General features: G+C 38.6%; 2 protein-coding genes across 2 annotated transcripts; one reads left to right on the forward strand and one right to left on the reverse strand.

Moving 5' to 3' along the window:
- Positions 1-3,778: 3,778 nt before the first annotated feature.
- LOC149945874 (uncharacterized) lies at positions 3,779-4,749 on the forward strand. Its single transcript, XM_090173850.1, has 2 exons — positions 3,779-4,472; positions 4,532-4,749. Exons 1-2 carry the CDS (start codon positions 3,779-3,781, stop codon positions 4,747-4,749), a joined length of 912 nt encoding a protein of 303 aa, XP_090029976.1.
- Positions 4,750-5,978: 1,229 nt separating this feature from the next.
- Positions 5,979-7,262, reverse strand: LOC149945875 (uncharacterized protein F54H12.2-like). Its single transcript, XM_090173864.1, has one exon. It carries the CDS (start codon positions 7,260-7,262, stop codon positions 5,979-5,981), a length of 1,284 nt encoding a protein of 427 aa, XP_090029990.1.
- Between the last annotated feature and the right edge of the window lie 13,765 nt (positions 7,263-21,027).

The following is a 21,027-nucleotide window of genomic DNA, read 5'->3' on the forward strand; positions in this document are numbered from 1 at the left end:
CATATTCATTTCAGAATGGCAACTAACAATACCGTCTTAGACAAAAAAGTTACCGTCGCGGTCTTAAGATATAAGGCTGCGCTGGGACACATTCCCGGCCGCCCCGAATTACCAACCTTCAATTTTCGAACTTTCGAAGTCATTATCCGGAAGCAACATCGGGGATTTTGGGTGGAATTCCGCCCGGATGAAGCGTGTGCATTTATTGACGTGCACCTATGTTACCACCCGAACATAGCCAACATAAGACGGGCTCTCGGAGGATTAAACCAACTAATCGGGGTATGTTTATTTTCGTTTATTACGTATAAAACGTGTATTTATTCCAATTATTTTAAGATCGAAAAACTGGATTTAACGATATCGGCGGAAGAAGACTCCATCGCTTCGCTCCTCTTTTTCGGAATGAACAACGAGCCGAATCCTTCAACGCCAGAAATCCCGACCACCCTATCATTGATCCCTTCCACATCTTCATCGGGATGTTCTATAACCGGAAACTCATCATCATCTCTATCGTCTCTACCATCAATAGCGTCAACTTCTTCTACCCCCGAAGTTCCTTCGACTCTTCTCGCATCTGCTTCAGTTTCCACACAGAAGCGGAAGAAAAGAAGCGCTCCATCAGAGAAGCAGATTAAAAAAAAACAAAAAAAATTGACTTTAACGATGATTTGGAAAAATTATTGGCTTTAGAACAAATTGTTCAACAAACCCTCGGTGAGGAATTTGTAATGTGAAAATAAATAAATATTAAGAGAAAATACCAAAGTTTAATTTTTACGTACTTATAATTAGGAATTATATTTAATTTTGGTTGGGAATTAATAAGATATTATTTTTTTAATCCTTGTAAATTCTAAAGAGCGCATCAGATATAATTTTCCAAAGATTCTTTATAACATTGAAAACATTCTAGCGAGGTAGAGGCGACCCCCGTTATAATAACAAAGTAGAGATGTACTTTCATTGAAAGAATTCTCCCACGTCCCAAGCGCTAAGAACGAAATAAAAAACCCCGCTCTTCCCCAACTGGCGAAGGACCCTACTATTATAACCTAAACAACGCGAAGCGAATGTTTAGGGGTGCAAAGTGTATAAAAGCTCGAATCGGAGCTGATGACATTGTCAGTTGCGAGTAGCGGCTAGTGAGTCAAAATGTTTTCGTGCACCATATGTGTTAGAGAATTTGCAACAAAGTTTACTTTGAATCGACATAAACGAGAACAACACGGTAATAGAAAATACGTTTGTTTGCTTTGTGGTAACAGTTTCGCGCGCAAATACGGATTGCAACGTCATTCGCGAATTCACGCGAGTGGTTCAGATTCATCGACACCCGATCCATCGCGTAAAGAAGCCATCCTCCCATTTCAGCAGCCAGTTTCACCGACACCCGCACAGCCATGGCAAAATAATCCTCTACCACTTCAAAAACCGATGGAAATAGACGACGCCGAGGATAGCTTTCTCGAAAACGTCAAAGAACTTTCCGTTATCGATGACGCCATCATTAGCTCGCGTTATACCCCGAAAACCACTCAAACGGACCCAGAGGTATTAATCACTTCTATATGTTCAGCCTTATTTAAATACTTGAAAAATCGCTTATCTAAGAAACGGGGTATAAAATGGAGCGTATTTATTCGCGCGAAGTACGTGCGTAAACTCAATGACGGCGAGGAAGTTGAAGCGTTACCGTATTTCCGTAGCAAGACTCAAACTTCCCTCATGCCGGACGTAATACCAGTTCAAATAGACTCTTGCATAAAGCAAGTTGCGGAAGCAATGGGGGAATTCCAAGACATGGGTAGTGGATGGACCATTGATCGGATTTTGTTTTTCCAAGTGGATATTATAACGTATCTTCCACTCGTAGGTGGTACCTATATAGATCTACCCTCGGGGCTTTGTAAAGGTAAAGGTCTCCTAAATATTAAAACTAAAGACCAGAAGTGTTTCTTATGGTGCATTCTAGCAAAACTACATCCTACAAATTCACATTGACGCCGAAAGGAACAATACCAAAAATTTGAAAGTGAAATAGACTATAGTGACATTTCATTCCCTTTTCAATTACACGTTTTAAAACTTACAAAATTTGAATTTAAAAACAATCTATTAATCAACGTTTTTGGTTATGATAACGAAGTTTTCCCGCTTCACGTCAGTGAAAACAAAGTGCCGGAAGATCGACAAATAGACCTTCTATATCTCGTGTCAGGAAAAAACCAGCACTTTTGTCTTATTAGCGACCTTAGTCGCTTGTTGAGTCACTTCACAAATCATAACGGAAAAATTTACGTATGTCGTTATTGCTTACACCGCTACTCTGGTGTAAGCGCCGAAAGTAATCATAGAGAGCACGTAAAAAACTGTAATGTCCACGGTCCACAGCTTGTGAAAATGCCCCACAAAGAACCCATTTTAAAATCGACTGGCTACAAAAGGTAAAAAAGAAATCTTATTACAAATTTTCACTTTTTAATATTCTTCTTAAATTTAGGTACCTTACGTCATATACGCGGATTTTGAATCTATCATTGATAAAATCCATACATGTTTACCCGATTCTTCACTGTCATCAACAATCAAACTTTCCGAACATGTAGCGTGTGGTTTCAGCTATGTTGTTGTAGGACCCGATGGTATTTATATTTTGTACTGTTTTTAAAAAATATCTTCGCTACAAAGAATATTCAATTTATAGGAAAACCGCATCCGCCCGTGACTTATAGAGGAACTGACGCTACTGATGTTTTTCTTGAAAGTTTGTTGATGGAACGGGAGTACATCACCGAATTATTAAAGAAAAACGTTCCCATGGTTTTGACACCAGTCGAAGAAGAATCGGTTCGCAACGCCATTCATTGTTACGTGTGTAGAGATCTTCTCACGCAGAGCGATCCGGGAGTTAGAGACCATTGTCATTATTCCGGTATATTACACTTTTATCGGTGGTTTTTATTATCAGAAAGCTAAACGTCTAATTACAATTTTTAGGGCGTTTTCGCGGAGTGGCCCACAATTCGTGTAATTTAAAGCTAAGAGTTGGAAAGTTTACACCCGTCGTCATGCACAATTTATCACGGCACGTAACTTATTTTCCTTTCTACTATCGACGAAATTATAACTAAATTATATGTATTTTCAAATTGTAGATACGACGCCAATCTTATTATGCAGAGGATTGGGTTGATGAAGGAACATAAAATTTCCTGCATTCCATCAAACACCGAAACTTATTTAAGTTTCACTATAGGTCGTCTCCGTTTCATCGATTCACTTCGTTTCATGCCAGCTTCCCTCGAAACTCTAATTAATAACTTAGCTATGGGGGGTCGGATAAATTTCCTATTTTAAACTCTTTCTATCCTTCGCATCAAGTCCCGTATTTACTTAAAAAATTAACCTATCCTTACGACTACATGAGCAGCGTGGCAAAGTTTGAGGAGACACTTCCTCCCAGAGAAGCATTTTTCAACTCTCTCACTGACGAACACATATCAGATGAAAGTTACGAATCAGTCCGACAAGTGTGGAATACTTTCAACGTAAAAAATCTAGGTATTTCGCCAGAAATCTTTAATGGAAAGAAATAATGTTACTAACGAAAATTTTCTTGACAGGTGAACTACACGATTTGTACGTTCAAGCGGATACCCTCCAGCTCGCTGACGTCTTCGAAAGTTTCCGCGCCATGTGTGTAGCATACTATGGCCTGGATTGCGCGCACGCGTACACCGGATCAGGATTCGCCTAGGAATCTGCGCTTCACATGACCAAAGTGAAGTTGGAGTTACTCCTCGATATTGACATGCACTTATTTATTGAGCGCGGTATTCGAGGAGGGGTTTCGATGATTAGCCACAGATTCGCCAAGGCGAATAATAAATACATACCCGAAACTTACGACCCCGAGCAGCCGAGTAATTTTATAATGTACTTCGACATGAACAATTTGTACGGGTCGTCGATGGTCGGCTACCTACCCACTAGTAAGTTCGCTTGGGTACCTGTAAAAGACCTCCTCGATTACACTAATTTACACGTGCTTACTTTATCGGACGAGTCATCCTATGGTTTCATTTTGGAGGTTGATTTAGAGTATCCTGCTGAATTGCATCAAGAACACAATTGCTACCCCCTTGCGCCCGAATCTCGCGCAATAACCACCGATTTATTTTCTTCATATTATAAACTGATGCTTAAACAATTGAACCTTTCCACAAAAGACACTCTTTCTAAGCTTGTACCTAATCTATTCAACAAGCAACGTTACGTAGTTCACTATCGTAATTTAAAATACTACGTTTCGAAGGGGATGAAACTTACTAAAGTTCACAGGATACTCTCGTTTGACCAAAGTCCTTGGCTTCGTCCCTTCATCGAGTTCAATACGGAGAAAAGAAAACTTGCCAAAAACAACTTTGAACGGGAATTTTTCAAGTTGCTCAATAATAGCACTTTTGGTATATTAAATATAAATTTAAAAAATAATCAATACTAATCTCATTTTCTCTAATACTAGGTAAGACCATGGAAAATCTCCGTAATCGTATAGACTTTCATCTCGTGCAAACACCTGAGCGGGCCATCAAGAAAGCGTCTTCTCCGGCATTTGAAAAGTTCACTATTTTCCACAACGAACTCGTAGGCATTCAAATGAAGAGGAAGTCGCTTACTTTGAATAGACCTATTTTATTCCGGTTTCTCCATTTTGGATCTATCCAAACTTTCCATGTATGAGTTTCATTACGAGTACATGCGGAAGAATTTCGGGGGTAAAGCGCGACTCCTTTTCACAGATACTGACAGCCTCACGTATGACATACAATCCGAGGATGTGTACGCGGACTTACAGAAGTCCTCCCACCTCTTCGATTTCTCAGGATATCCCGTTAATCATCCTCTTCACAATGAATCAAATAAAAAAGTGATTGGGAAGATGAAAGACGAGATGGAAGGAGTTCCGATTCGCGAGTTTTGCGGTTTACGCCCGAAAATGTATAGTATCCTTTCGGAGAAGGGGGAGAAAAAAACCGCGAAGGGTGTTTGCAAGAGAGTCGTCAAAAAAAGTATCCGCCACTCGAGCTACCGCAATTGTCTTTTTCGGAATCAAATTACGAGCAACTGTATGATGCGAATTGTGAGTCAGAGACATCAACTCTTTACCATTTCCCAAAACAAAATGTCTCTAAATCCTTGTGATAATAAAAGATACATTTTGGGTAACGGTATTCAAACTCTATCCTATGGACATCACTGGATCGACAAGATAAAAAAGGTGTGACTGAATTCGTAAAATACGTATATGACTAAAAGAGCATTATGTATATAACTAAAAGAATATTTAGAGTATTTTTATTTATTTTCACAAATATTATTCTAAAAATGTTAAATATTTTCAACTGGAAATGATCTGTGAATTTACTTTAACAAAAAATTTTATGAACTAGTGTTTTTGCAATTTGTTTTGAATGTTGGTAAATTAAAAAAAAACATTTAAAAGTTATTCAATATTTATTGAATAGTTTGAATACACAAATTCTTTAATCATATCATTATCATTTTTTTGTTTAGAAAATCTTGTCACAATATCAAACATTTTTATACCCCGACATCGATTAATAGCAAAATACACGCAAAAGCCTCCACAAGTCCTACTAAGATTTCCTTGTAGTTGTAACGAATTAAAAGTAACAGTTTTACTATTTCTTTCGACAAAGTCATTAAAGCGAAACATATCGGGGGCGTTCCCGAAAGAATCGAAAAATTCTGTAGCGCTGTTAGTTTTCGAGAAATAGAGTACAACCCAATGTTCTCCGGACGTTTCTGAAGTAGCCGTGTTCACGATATAAAGAGAGTGGAAAGTCTTCACGTATTTGGGTAATTGATCCGCAGCCATAACTCCCCGAAATAGGTTTTTGGTGGACTTATCGTTTTCCATAATTCTAGTTAGGTGTAACGTATCCATTCTAGTTCAAAAGCACGGTTCTGTTTTTATCAATTTCAATCAAACTCTGGAATTCCGCGTACACAATTACAGCAATCGTTTCGGCTAAAGCTGATGCGAATTTTATCTCGAGCCTCAAATTTCCGTTTTTAACTAAATGGAAATAAGCGGCGTTGCTCATCAAATCAGCCGTCAAATCGTAGACGAAAAGGCAGTTCCCACCAACGTAATCTTCGCGACTTATTTGGTTTCCCTCGTCAATGTTCCACTGACCCGTTTGTAGAAATAAATTGGCGTAAGCCTGGATGTAGCTATTCTCCGCGAAATTGGGAGTGAGAGGGCGATGGGGCACGCTGTTTCCGTCCACAAACAATCGAATGTGGTTTAAATTAAAGTGCTGGAAATTATATGGTGATAATTTTAAGTCACCTAGAAAAGCCGTTTGACTAACCATCCCAATCACGACTTTATTGGGAATCTGGCCGGTAAATAAATGATCCTGCACTACACTCATGTTCCCCTGGGGGATCGAAAATGAAGTGCATTCGGTGTGAGTGATGGGGTATTTAGCTCTAGCCACTTGTAATACTTTCGCGTGAGATAATGGTATTTCTGGAATTAATTTAACTTTTCTCAGATAAAGCGAAGCTGATTTGATTTCCAATTGACATTTCGGTTTACCAAAAACAAATTTTAAATCCAACAAGTTTAGAAAATATCGAGGTTGTTGACAAACATCTAAATGGAGGACGCCGATCATATCGATAATTCCCTTTTGAGCAAATTCAGCTCTTTTCAAGAAACCTTCGTTTTTGGTAAAGTCGTTAAACTCACCCGCCGTGTCGCGATAGAATAAGGAGCTGGTCAGATGACTCGTTTTAGCCGAGTCACCAAAAGTTAGCATGGTTTGAATCATACTTTTATACGGGTAATTTTGAGCCGAAGGAGTAACGGATTTTTCGTTTAAAAATAGATGCACTTCGGGAAAGAGACTGTGTAAAAATAAATTGACCGGCGCCACATTATCAGCTGGTGTAGTTACCACTCCGATCACGGCGGCTTTGGGGAGAGATCCATTTTGTTTTTTCACTTCCACCTGAACATGTAGGAGAGTCTGCGACAAGTCTACGTAGGATTCTGAATTGCCACTAATGAAAAACGTTAACGCTGAATTGTTGGTAATACTTGAAATGGGATTGTATTCGACCCATTCGCCACCGATAATCCCCGTCTGCGATAACGGAACTTGAAAAAGGTCCAATTCCGAATTCACACACCCGCTTGAATGTGGATGTAACAGTGCCATAATAACGCTTTATGAAAATATATCGGAGTAAGAAGGGCACGATGTTTTCCTCCTCTTGGATTTACGTCGAGTGATTTTGCGCGGTCGGGAGCGTTTCTTTTTAAGTCCAGATCCCGTCATTTGCTTAACCACTTCCGCGGCTGAAATTAAGGTTTCTTTGCCAGCGCTTTTGGATCTAGTTGCGAGTACCTTTTTGATTGGAATACCGCTAGCAACGTCCGTGACGGCTTTCGCTCCAGTATCGAGGAATTTTCTTCCTAAGAACTGGGCTCCACGCTTGAAAAGGGGCATGGCACTGCGAAAAGCTGAAGCTAGTATATTGCCTAATCCATATCCTCTTTGAACACCCACACCTCGATAAACAGGAATTGATCCATAGCCAGCCTGATTCAAATAGTAGTTCTCGTAATCGCTTACGGCGGGATTATACTGCGAGTGTCTCATGATGTTGGTCGTTCGTTATGCTTTACTAAAATGAACGCGACTCGTTCTCGCACGTGTTGTTATAGGGTGAGCCAGGCCCTCCGTGGTCTGAAATGTAGAGTAACGTGCACCTTTCCACGTTCAAATCGCACGGGGTTCCCCAAGTCGTCCATAATGTTAATTTCGATAATTTGAATATTTGAACCCGCGACTGGTAAATAATGTGGTTTAGTGAATATCGAGTCTATAGTTTCACCGTCTTTCCCTTTAACGCTAATAATTCTTAGGAGAGGTACGTTCCTGTCCCCGACGATCGTACTTTCAACGATATCGGAATAAACAAACAACGAATGTAATCCCACGTCCATATCTACGGTATATGGAGCTATCGTCGATTCCCTAATTTCAAGTTCTTGTACTTGCTGAATCGAAAACCCCAACATAACCGCTATATCAGGAGGGATTTTACAATAAAAACTCTTAGCAATGTAAACCGAAACTCGTTTCAGATGTTTTATGTATTTAAACTCAACATTTTTACCCTCAAATTTTAACATTTCAAGGAAATCTTCGATTGTAGAGAAATTTGCTTTGGGTATAATAGCTAGTTTTTCTTCGGTAAAACCTTCCGACATGATATCATCCGTCCAAACTCGGACTACCCGCTCTTCTTTGATATTGTTCCACGTTCTAGGATAACTTATTTCCGCTAACCCTACTTCGTAAGGTCCATTCAGCTGAACATTTTTCGGAAGGTAAGCTCTGAATTTGCTCAGAGTATTATCGGGAAAGTAATTCAGCGAAGAATCGGATGGTAGAGTGATGTAGAAACTCATTCTAAGTCTACTTCTTGAACCCAACTGTCAAATTGCGGTCCGTACCCCTTCCAGCGTACGAGTAACTCGACTGAATTATCAGATTTGCGTCGCCGCCTGAGCACTTTTTCAATTTTAAAAGCACAAGTCTCGAGATCTTTTCCGACTTTTTGTACTTCTTCCTTGTAAAACACTCCCAAAATGGGTTCCGAATCCAAAGCCTCCAGTTTATATACCGCCGGTTGCCTCGGTATCCGCTTAATCACTCGAAACAATTCTTCGGAAAAATTTGGGATATATCCTTTCTCAAAGATACCCTTGTTTTTGCTAATTCTTACAATATCACCAATTTCGAAATCATAGGTCACTGGCGGACTGAAATCAATACCTCCGTATAGAGTTTTCCAAATTATTTTCGAATTTTCTGACGTTACTTCGACTGGCTTACATTTAATTGAACGGTGATAGCTGTTATTGTACGCGGTAACTAAATCTTGGAGCGTATCGACGTATTTATTTGTATTTTTGCCAGTGAAATATCGATACATTCTCGATTTAAACGATCGAATAAAGCGTTCGACGATACTGGCCTTAACTTCAGAATTCGTCGCGAAAAATTCTATTCCCCGTGATTTTAACTCCAATTGAACGGCTTTACAAACAAACTCATTCCCGTGATCACTCTGTAGGCGTTTTGGTCGTCTTTCACCATCTAGTATGTTTTTCAGAGCATTCACTATGGTAGCCCCCTTCTTATCTTTCACCAGCTCAACGAAAGCGAATTTGCTAAATACGTCAATACAAGCGAGTATGTAACGATATCCCTTATTTTGTCTCGATAGTTTCTGCAGGTCAATTAAATCAGCTTGCCATTGTTCGTCAATACCGTAAACTATTGTCTTATTTCTTTCGTACCGCCGCTTTACATTTTTGTGTAACGTATACGTATCTTGGTTCTGTAAAAAATCTTTAACCTCATTCAATGATACGTTGAATCCCTTTTCTCGGGCTGAACGATACAATCCTCGAAGGCCAACGTAACCGCCAGAGTCTGCTACGTCGTAGTATATATTTCTAAGTTTATCCATAGTTGGTAAAATTTCCCGGTGTGGGTACCGTGTAGTACCATAATAGGAATTCAGATAATTCCATTATTACGAATATAAATATTATTATGACAGCGGTTAAAATTTTCCGATTTTTGGAATAAGAATCCACTTATCTGGACGTCACACCCACAGCTACAGTTTCGGAAAAGCATCCATCCTGAGACAAAAAATTGAAATAAATACTCGTTAACTTACGTTAAAGGTTTTATTGATAAATACAGTCAAATCGTCACCCACTGTTGCGGTCTGGGTGGAGTCGCGAGATAAGATAATGATTTTAACAAATTTAACCTCGCGGGATTCTTGATAATTTTTTTTGGTACATTATTATTTTGCAAAGTTTCGTAAAAATTATTAATTCCCGTAGGATCGACATTTTATTTTTCTAACCGCGTCGTAAATTAAATCTATAACGTTCGATCCCGAAACGACCCGCCCCCCCCAATTTCCATTTCGCCTAATTCGTTCCACGAAATATATCGCAATGTCCAATTGTACAAAGATATCGCGTCGGTGAGCAGACTTGGTGGTATAGATGTGGCAATTTCTTCGTACCAGGTTTTTTGTGATTGCTGTTGTTTTTCAACTGGTTTCTGATTAGAACTTCAGTGTCGCTGCAAAGTTTGATTATAAAATGATAATTTTTAGGATTGGGATATATTGGGGTTCTCGAGAATCGCTTTCATTTCCGGTTCCAGGACAACTTCTTCTAGAGTAGCGTTTTTCATACGACGTAAGGCGTCTTCGGAAACTAAAATCATTTTGCGGGCCATTTTTACTTATTAATAGCGCGGTTTATCGCCGCGCCGGCGAATGAGCTCACGATTGAAAGAAGCGGAGCTAATAAAAGCGGGAGAAATCCCCCCTTCTGCACTAGAATCTGTTTTCTTTTAGCGAGAGGAATTTTACGACATAGATGGTGTATCACTTTACGATGTTTCTTCAACCGACTCTTTTGCTCATCTGTAAGTTGAACGTTCCCACGAAGTACATTTATACAGCATTCGACCAACGATAAAATAGCGTCTCGATTTGCTAGCTTGACGATAGCTTTTCTCTGTTTCAAATATTTCAAAAAGTTTAAGTTTTTACAAACTCGTTTTGAAGTTCGTACGCTCATTTTGGAACACAAATCCCGGCTTCTTCTCCCGGTATGATTCCCGTTCGCAGCTGATATTCATTTGAAGTGTTTGGTTTTAAATCGATGAATAAATAGCCGTACGGTTTCATCACGGCTTGACGGAAAGCGTCCACGACGAATTTGGTATTTGACGGAGAAATTTGTTTAGCAATATTTAGTACGCTGGAAACGTCTCTAGCGGAACGGAAGGTGACGAGGTACTGCGAATTCAGATTGAGAGTTCTAACCTCTTTCCCGTGATAAAACAAATTTTGCATTAAAATCAGTACCGACGTGTTTCGATGATGCGAACCTCGGATGAATAAATTGGTCACGTCTTTGTTATTAGCTATTTCACCGAGAATGACAAAATTTCTTATCGTTGGATTCAAAGTTCCTGGGTCCAACAATCCTTCGTGAAACTCGACTGTTGGATTATGCTCCAATACTGAATTAAATAATTTCTGTTGGTACTCTGTATAACACCTAATTATTCGTTGGGGTGGGGGAGATATGCAAGAGTCATTATGTTTGATTAATTTCGCGATAAAGTGAGATTTTCCAGACTGCGTGGGTCCTGACACGAGCCCCGTGAAAGGATGTATCATGATAGGATTCATGTTTGTAAATGAGATAAGAAATAATAAGCGTGGTTTTTAATACGATTCTTTTTATTGATATTTTTTTTAACAATCTACCGTCTTATGTAACATGTTCTTCAAATTACACATAATAAAAGACAAAATATTATCCGGAAAATCCTCGCTTAAAAATGTGTTAAGTTTTGAGATTATTTCCGAATAACTTATTTTTGCCATGGCGTTAAACAAGTACGCATCTAAACGGGAATTCCAATCTATCATTAAACAGTCATGCTCATCTTGCGAAAGATGATCAACTTCACAACCACTGCACTGCTTATTAATATAATCGGTAACTTTGTTTAGTACAGTTTCTTTAATATCGTTGAAGACGCGTTTGACTTCGTTATGGTAGATCATCACTTCACCGTATTTTTCCATCAACGTCTTCCAGGGATACCGCGTCAGAGTGAATCCACGCTTGGTCAGGTAGTGCTTGCCGTAATTGGTCCCAGTGTCAAGAGCGATTTCCCTGACGTCCACTACTCTACGATCTTGAAAAATGCACAGTTCTACCCGTCTCGTTTCCGATCCTTCGAAGAACCACGTTGAGGGTGGGATAGAATCGTCTTCCAAGAATGAAGTTATTTCCTCGTTCGCTCTCCACAATTGCTAGAATTGACTTTCAGTCAGCGCTATGCCAACGCCTCCTTCTAGGTTTCCGATGTAGATATTACAGTCCGGGGTTACCAACACTCCTTTCGTGGTAGAAACCGGAAAAACCTTACTGCTATTCCTGAAAATTTTATATTTGTTAAACAGAATCTCGGTATTAAGATCATGTTCTATACATACATTTTATCAGTATTCCAAGACGTCATAGACTAGCAATTACAAATTGAGAATGAAGTTTTGTGGGAAAATAAAACTCCTTATATAGTACTCGTCGTTTTTTTTAACTTATTTCCTATATTGCGCGATACATCGTTTTATTCATTATCATTTACGTTAATTTAAGTCTTATTTCGTTCGTAGCAAATATTCTCCCTTTTCTCCGAAAGATATTATAATAGTCGTAATATCGCTACCCTCACCGTAGATTCATGCCCGTACCGACTAAACACGTGTATAAACAAACCGCTTCTTTCTGGCGCGGATGAAAAGCTTGACCTCGTTTTAACGCGGACCTCTATTCCGCTTCCTTATTACGCCCCGTCAATAAATCTCCGGCTGGCTCCGATGGTCCCTTCGCGTTTTCGTATTATCGATGCTGACCCGTACTTTGTTCATGAATTATACCCCATGCCATACCCTATTGGGTATTTCGTTAATCCCCGCGTAAACTCCCACCCGGTACCGAGGAAACGCGCGTATAAACAAGCCGCTCCTTTCTGGCGCGGTTGAAATCCGAGACCTCACTCTCTTCCGGGTCTCTCTCCCCTACCTCGTCACGAAACTCAGCTTCCTCCTCGAACGATATTACACCCCGTCAACAAGACTCTGACCGGCTTCGATTCTCACTTCACGTTTTCATCGGTCTCTCTCGTATTCTCGATGCCGGCAAATCTGGCCACATCGAGCCGATGCGGTTTCGAGTGAGATACCGGCACCCCGCGCTAACCCTATGGAAAATATTGGCACCCCGTTATAACCCTACGTGATTTTTGCACCCCGTGGCTCTAAACTCTCACTTTTACACTACTGTAATATCCTACCTGCGCAAATTTCAGGTAAAACGAACGAGTTCCTAAGATATGATCTCCCTGTATCACGACCTGCATCGCCCCTTAATTCCTATGACGATAGTAGTATTTAAGGGGGGTTTGAAGGGACTAAATGCGAGGAGATGGAAGTAATTAAGTGCATGTTAAATCGTGGATGCGCCCTTGGTAGTTCAGGATACACTCTTACTAGAAAAAACCGACTTTGGGGACAATGTTGTGCCGAAACTTAAGTCGGTTTTTATTGACATAAAACTCTTTACTTTCGCATTTATAAGTGTTTTGTCTATTTTATTTTAAACATGACAAACTACAAAATCCTTCTTTTTTGCTTTTATACGCATTTAAGAGCCTACGGATTCATCCATACTCATTGGTTGATCTTCCAGAAAATATTTAAAATGCCATATCTTTAACTTTGAAATGTCCAATTCAGCTTGGTAAAGCATAGCTGGAAGGTAAAATATTAGTTATATTTTACCAAGCATTGAATTATGTGCATCTGATGTTGGTGCATTTCAAATATTTAAAGGACAATGCAACTTGATGATCAGAAATGTGTTGAAGTTGTTGTAAGTTATTCTTAGCCTTGACTGTTCTCATTGAAATGACCGCGTCGCGCTTCGGACGGTCACTATGTGAGGGGGGTTGAAAAAGGTGACCTTGTGGCCAGAGGTAGCCTAAATTCCCCCTTCGTTATTTTATCTCTCTCCGTACATCCATCTTCGGGATAAGCGAGTCCCCCTATTATACGAACAAATCACCGCGAACCCCCTAAAACCCTTCCTTTTTTCCCCTGCAGTTTCTTTTACAACAAGTCTGAATTGAGGGTTGCCAATTATCGTATTCGGAGTATTTCTCCTTTTTGTGTTATATTTTTAAAAATAGCTTTAAGTGAAGTGTGATACATGCCTGGCGTCTCGACGGCGCCAGGCTTGACATAATTGCAAACCATGATTTATTGGGGACGCTACGTCTGACCCTTTGAGGTGTCCCGCTCGTGGGAACAGAAAAATTAAAAGTAGCGTGATAACACTTTTCTGATGATTGGTTGAATCCGGCCACGACATAAGGTCCGGCTCCTCTCATTGGAGTGAATGTGCGCGCCTCGTGAGCCACGTGACTTTGGCCACGAACAAAACCAAGGTGTTCACGCCCTTTTGGTTAGAACTGGCTTGGGTCTCACCTTTTTTTCCATGAGGTCGAAGACACATTCTAAGTTGTTGCGGTGGCGGGAATCAGTGAAGCCGCGAGATTCTCGACCGCGAAGCGAGGGTACCGTTACGGTTTTCCGTGTCCACCAAACTTTAGGGTTGCTTTCAGCGCCATCGGTCGATTTTTGGCGATTTGGTGGGACAAGCTTTTTAAGGAGGGCGCACGTGTTTCTCCACCTGGTGGATTATTACCCTATGTTATTCTCTCCTGTATAGAAATTATTGTTTGGAGTTTTTTAAGTAAGTACCACATATTACGGTTATTATTATTCATGGTTTTAGATATGAGTTTCAGTGGCTTGAATCAACTTTCAAATTGAAAACAAAGAATTTTTGGTATAAACAATGTTTGACTCTTTCCATTTTATAACATTATTGTACCGTATTATACCGTTCAATTAATAAGTAATAGCTAACAATGATTCCACACGAAGCCGAAAACAGGACTCAAATTTCAAACTGCTTTTATTTAACTTGTCTACCCCCCCCCCTCGCTAACCCACCGTCTTCTCCAAAGTTTGAGAGACTTCCGCGAATGTGTTGACGCGAAGGTTCGTGTGAAATATCCAGCAAGCGTTAGCTTTTATTATTCATCCAAGATGTCATTCTGTTTTGAAGTTTAAATATTAGTTTCAGTGGAAAGTATAAAAATCTTATTAGTTTGTGTGCGTACTCAATTAGTGCAGTTCATTAAGACATGAAGTTCACATTAAATGTAGTAGTAGGTTTGACTTTTTTATGTTCTTAAGTTCGGTCCCAATAGTATATACTCAATTTTGCAACTTCGAAATCCCTATGCTAACTCTGGGGTACGCTAAAAACCGCGAGATTTTCGGACTTTTTTCCTCATAGCTCCAAATGAAAGCGATTTAGCGCAAATGTCCTTACCATCGTTTTAAACCAGAGTACATGTTCTACAATTTGAGCACAAAACGAGCTCTCTTAGTCTAATAGTGTCTGAGATACAGCTCTTCAAAAATAGGCAATTTTTGCCATAACGTCGTGACCTACGATCCTTAATATAGCAAAAGGTTTGTAGGAAATTTCATTAGCTTTCATTGAAGCATAAGTACCTTCCTGTAGGCCTACTAGTTCTCGAGAAAATGATCAAATAGTTAAATTACTGTTTACCGCTAAATTTAAGCAAGTGTCGGCCCTAGTGTAGTTGCGTTTTGGCTCCGTAGATGTCACCGGAAATTTTTGTCAAAAAGGTTTTTATAAACTATCGTCCATGTTTCGAGCCAAATATCGCTACAACGACGTGTCCTACGACCCTTATAGTTTGTAGGAAATTTAATTTGCTTTCATTTAAGCACAAGTACGTCCTCGAGAAATAGTGAAATTGCTGTTTTGTGGTAAATGAATCCTATCATTTTTCTAGCGATTCCTATGGTTTTATTTATTTATATATTATTAGTACTACGTTTTCCGTTTAATATATCTTATATATATTATAGATATGTATATGTTTTATTTATACAAATTTTATATTTCACTATGATTTTTCTTGTTTTTTGGAATAAGAACAATGCGCCAAACTTGAAAAATAGTGTTAAAACAAATTATTCAATTACAGTCATTAGCTAATTGCAGACGATATACGTTCTTAAAATTTACTGAAAACGTACACAACTAAACAGAATTACAAACGTATTGAAAATTAAATTAATCACAAACTGGTTTTTGTGCCATTTAAAACTACGTCTTTATTTGAACATAGATGGACATGGAAAACATACAATACACTAAGAATATTTCGGTTTCTTTGATGGGCCGGGTGTGTCCTCAAAATCTTCTTCATGTTTTGGCTGCGCCAATTTTGTAAGAGGCGCTTTTCTTCTTCGTCAGATTCTTCCATCTCGACGGCTGGTACGTTGATGCAACGCTTCTATTCACAGGATCTGCATAGAGCAGAGCATTTCAGCCCTACTCTCTGGCATTTACATCTTCCACCATCACAGCCTTTCTTGCAAATGTGTCAGAATTTATAGCCCGGTGTACCTAGTAACAAAGACCATACCACCTGAAGTCTATCATCATAGTGCCCTACGCCAGCGTCCACCTAGCCCGGACAGGTGAACCCTATTACTGATGGTCGCACCTTTGACGCCACCCACTGAACCCAACAGAAGGTACAGCAATGGGCGGACAAATTCCCACACAGCAGTGGGATTAAAAGTGGATGCTGTAGCAACTCCAGACGACACCCTACCTACGGAGGTAAGGAGTCAAACCCTTTGGAGAGAGCTCCTAAATCGAAACGGCGGGCACACAGCAGCCCAAGTAACCCCGCACAGCTGGCATCTGAGATCCCGGTGTGCCCCCAAAAGGCCGGGAAACAGGACCACCGTGCCCTCATACGGAGGCCCGCCGCCCCACAGCAGGATACCCAATCAGCCGAGGCGGCCAGTTTGCACGGACCCGCTCAGTATCCAGCCCAAACCTAACCGAAGTTGGAGGTGGATATAGGACCATTTGATCGGAGAAATAGCGCAAATGGAAAATATCTGCGCAAGTGGTTGGGAGAAGAAAGAGACCCAGATGGATGGGGATGGGAGAGAATCCAACAAGGGCTGATGCCTACTACGATGAAGAATGACCCTGCCCCTCAGAAGCTCCTAAAGTGCTCTCGTGCACTTGCAAGAAAGAATGTGATGGTGAAAGGTGTAAATTCCAGAGAGTAGGGCTGAAATGCTCTGCTCTCTGCAGATCATGTGAAGGGAAGCGGTGTGTCAACGTACCAGCCGTCGAGATGGAAGAATCTGACGAAGAAGACCTAAGCCTAGCGCCTCCTACAAAATTGGCGCAGCCAAACCATGCCGAAGATTTTGAGGACACACCCGGCCCATCAAAGAAAACGAAATATTCTAAGTGTATGCTTTTCATGTCCATGTATGTTCAAATAAAGACGTTGTTTTAATTTTCAATACTTTTGTAATTTTGTTTAGTTATATCTTATTCAAAAACTCACAAACAAAAACAATAAGAAAAATCATAGTAAAATATAAAATAAATAAAATTGGTATAAATAAAACATATAAATATACATAAATATCTATAATACATATAAGATATATTAAACGGAAACCGTAGTACTAATAATATATCAAAGGAAATAAATAAAACCATAGGAATCGCTAGAAAAATGATAGGACTCATTTACCACAAAACAGCAATTTCACTATTTCTCGAGGACGTACTTGTGCTTAAATGAAAGCAAATTAAATTTCCTACAAACTATAAGGGTCGTAGGACACGTCGTTGTAGCGATATTTGGCTAGAAACATGGACGATAGTTTAAAAAAACCTTTTTGACAAAAAATTTCGGTGACATCTACTGAGCCAAAACGCAACTACACTAGGGCCGACACTTGCTTTAATTTAGCGGTAAACAGTAATTTAACTATTTGATCATTTATTCGAGAACTAGTAGGCCTACAGGAAGGTACTTATGCTTCAATGAAAGCTAATGAAATTTCCTACAAACTATTTGCTATATTAAGGGTCGTAGGACACGTTGTTATGGAAACATAGATGATAGTTTAAAAACCAAAATTATGGCAAAAATTGCCTATTTTTGAAGAGCTGTATCTCAGACACTATTAGACTTACAGAGCTCAAATTGTAGAACATGTACTCTGGTTTAAAACTATAATAAGCACTTTTGCGCTAAAACGCATACGTTTGGAGCTATGAGGAAAAAACTGAAAAAAGTCCGAAAATATCGCGGTTTTTAGCACAGGGATTTCGAAGCTGCAAAATTGTGTTTATACTACTGGGACCGAACCTAAGAACATAAAAAAGTCAAACCTACTACTACATTTAATGCGTACATCGGCCCTTTTTTGTCTAAATGAACTGCACTAAAAAAACCTAGCTTGACCCAGTTCTTCATATTTCCCCGAACCGACTTAAATCTCATCCCCTACAATCTATTTATTTAGTAAAATTTATAAATTATATTGTCTTTCATAAAATGTATGGGGAAGTTGTCTTTGGTTTTGGGTTAGCTTAATTATTATTTTTTCTTTAGATAAAGATTAATTATTGATGAATATATTTATCGATAGAATTGATGTTATAAAAATTTCCTGTTTTAGATTTTAGTGGAAATGAAATTGAGGCTTTTGTAAGTTAAGAATTTTTTCTAACTACATGTACAGGGTTCATAAAAACCTTGGAAACCTGGAAATGTCAGGGAATTTGATTGGTGACAGAAAAAGTATGGGAAATTCCTTTTTTTTTGGAACATTAAGGGAAATTTATGATGGTTCCGAAAGTTTGAGCTGATGAATACAAATTTACATCAATAAGTTTTCTTATTAAACATTTGACTTTATTTCTTCTTTAAAAGGATAATATTGAACCAATTTAACTTAAATTACAATCATCAAATGAGATACTCTGTGAATCTTAGTTTTATTTTATCTTGTACCTGGAAAAATCATGAAAATATCAGTTGGAAAACCTGTATTATCAGGGAAATCGGTTTGCCAATAGCTGTATGAACCCTGGTATAGTTTAAAGGGTTCCACCATTTCATTAGCCATGGGAGAAACCAGCACCCCTTTTGATGTTCTGAGCCGTATCTATCCCCATTGTGGCTAGTGGTAACCTTTATTTACCTTCAAAGTACATTATATGTTGGTGTTTTCAGGGTAGTGTTAGCTATGTGGAAGCCCTTTACGGAATTCGTGTGCCTGGCAAAAATAATTATGGAATTGCCATTGCTAGTGCATTTTTGGAACCAAACGAAGATTGTCGAGTCATGCTTGAGTGTATTTCATGAAAATTTGTGGTATACTCGAGTGAGCATATTAAAAAATCCAAGAATTTCCAACAGATTCCGAAGAAAAACTTTTAGTTGAAGAAATATTATATGAACACTAGAAGATCGCTAGTACCATTATCAAAAGAAAAAAATTCCTTACAGCGCAGATGCAATGTCAGAAATTAGGGTCATTTCCCAAGATGATTATAGTTACTTTTGTAATTTTTCAAACAACATATATGTTGTTGAAGTACCAACAAACTGTCTAGCCTGTGATGCACTGTTGCCTAAGATCTTCTATAGTGAAATGCCACGGTAAAGTTTTATTTTTTTTATTTACATGAATTTTTTTCAGAATCACTTCTAGACTGCTATAGCTAATTTTAGTTAGAAAATAACCCATGTAGACAAATTTTTGTTCAGTTTGGGCTCAGTCAGCCAAAATAATGAAATATTTACTATATTACAAGAAAGATTCTATTATACCGAAAAATTTTAGTAAATTCGCTGTATTATATGGTAAAACAGCAAAGTTTCAAGCAAACTATGTTGTATATTTTGAGTGGTCCTGCTTTGAATTTTAGATGTTTAACTAAAAGGTGTTTCAAATCAAAGACAGATCAGCGATTAGTATTATATTTCAATTTACTATAATGGTATAAAAATGGTAATGTTAAGTAATATTTTCAGTCTTCCATTGCATCTGCACTGATACAATGTGTAACAGATCAGTAGACTTTGATGGTGTTGAAGTTGGTGCTCTAAACATGGGACACTACATGGTTAGTCATCAGATACTTTGGGAGTACCATGATGCTTCTGTTTTTGGAAGATAAAACTATTTATCTTTCATCGGCTAGCTATTAGTGGCCAATATAGCGGCGTTAATATTGGACGATATTTCGGCCGATATTAACAAATTTATCTATCATAACAGTAGTGTGTATGATAAAATCACTGTAAAAGACGTTACAGTACACTGTCATACCATTTTATTTAAATTTTTCATGAAAAAAGGTTTGCAAGAGCATATCCGAATGTTTCTTTTCATTTTAAGTTGTACATATTTTCTATCACAAATCTAATATCGTATTTTATTGGTTTACACTCGTAACCCCTTGTCTAAAAAAGGTATGATTTATCTTCTGAAGTCTGTCGTACATGGCGCGGCCAATAAAATTAAATATTATTTTTTATAAGTTAAAATTTTTTTAAATGTTTTTCGTAAATATATTTTTTTAATACTGGTATCGGCCAATATCGGCTTCACTTATATATCGGTGCATCCCTAATGCGAAGTAAGTTGGTGTTGGAAATCCCCAAGAAACATAACCTCATTATTTCGTGGGTCTTCCAATAGTTGATCATTCATATCTAGATAGCAATTCCAATTAGGTGGTCGATAACACATCCCAAAGACAAGTCGCTTGCAGTTCTTCTCTTAAAGACTACACCAAAGGGTTTCTAAGTTGGATTTTTAATCTTTTACTTCCATCGTTATGGGTAATATCATAAGTAACATAAACCTAAGTATGACACTTCCTATTCACCCTATGCAATTTTTTTAATTATAGTCTGTTTCGCCAATGACTAACTTGAAAGATAGTTTTATATTTTGATTGCTTTGTCTCATGCTATTATGTTAATGTTTGTAACCTCACCCCTGGACCCAACAGGTTATTTCGGAGATCATGTTCCGTTTGAGTTTTATGGCAACGAGAGATAAAACAATTATAATATTTTGCTTAACTGCTGTTATGTGATCATTTAGACTACGGATTTTTCTGATCGTTGTCTCCTACTCTATCCGGCTCATTCCGATCGGCCACAATTGCTCATCTTCATGCTTGTCTGATAGAGACAGGTTCCTTGTTGTAATTCCTGTAATATTCCAATGTAGTATTCATCTGTCTCCTCGGTGGGTTTTATTTTTCTTCCATTAACTAGTACATCTGGGATTCTACCCATCTTCAACTGTTTTCTTTTCTCTTTTGTTTTGGCTTATTTCCTT

This window comes from Leiobunum rupestre, chromosome 4, assembly GCF_980474605.1.
Source record: "Leiobunum rupestre chromosome 4, qqLeiRupe1.1.hap1, whole genome shotgun sequence".
NCBI classification, from domain to species: Eukaryota; Metazoa; Arthropoda; class Arachnida; order Opiliones; family Sclerosomatidae; genus Leiobunum; species Leiobunum rupestre.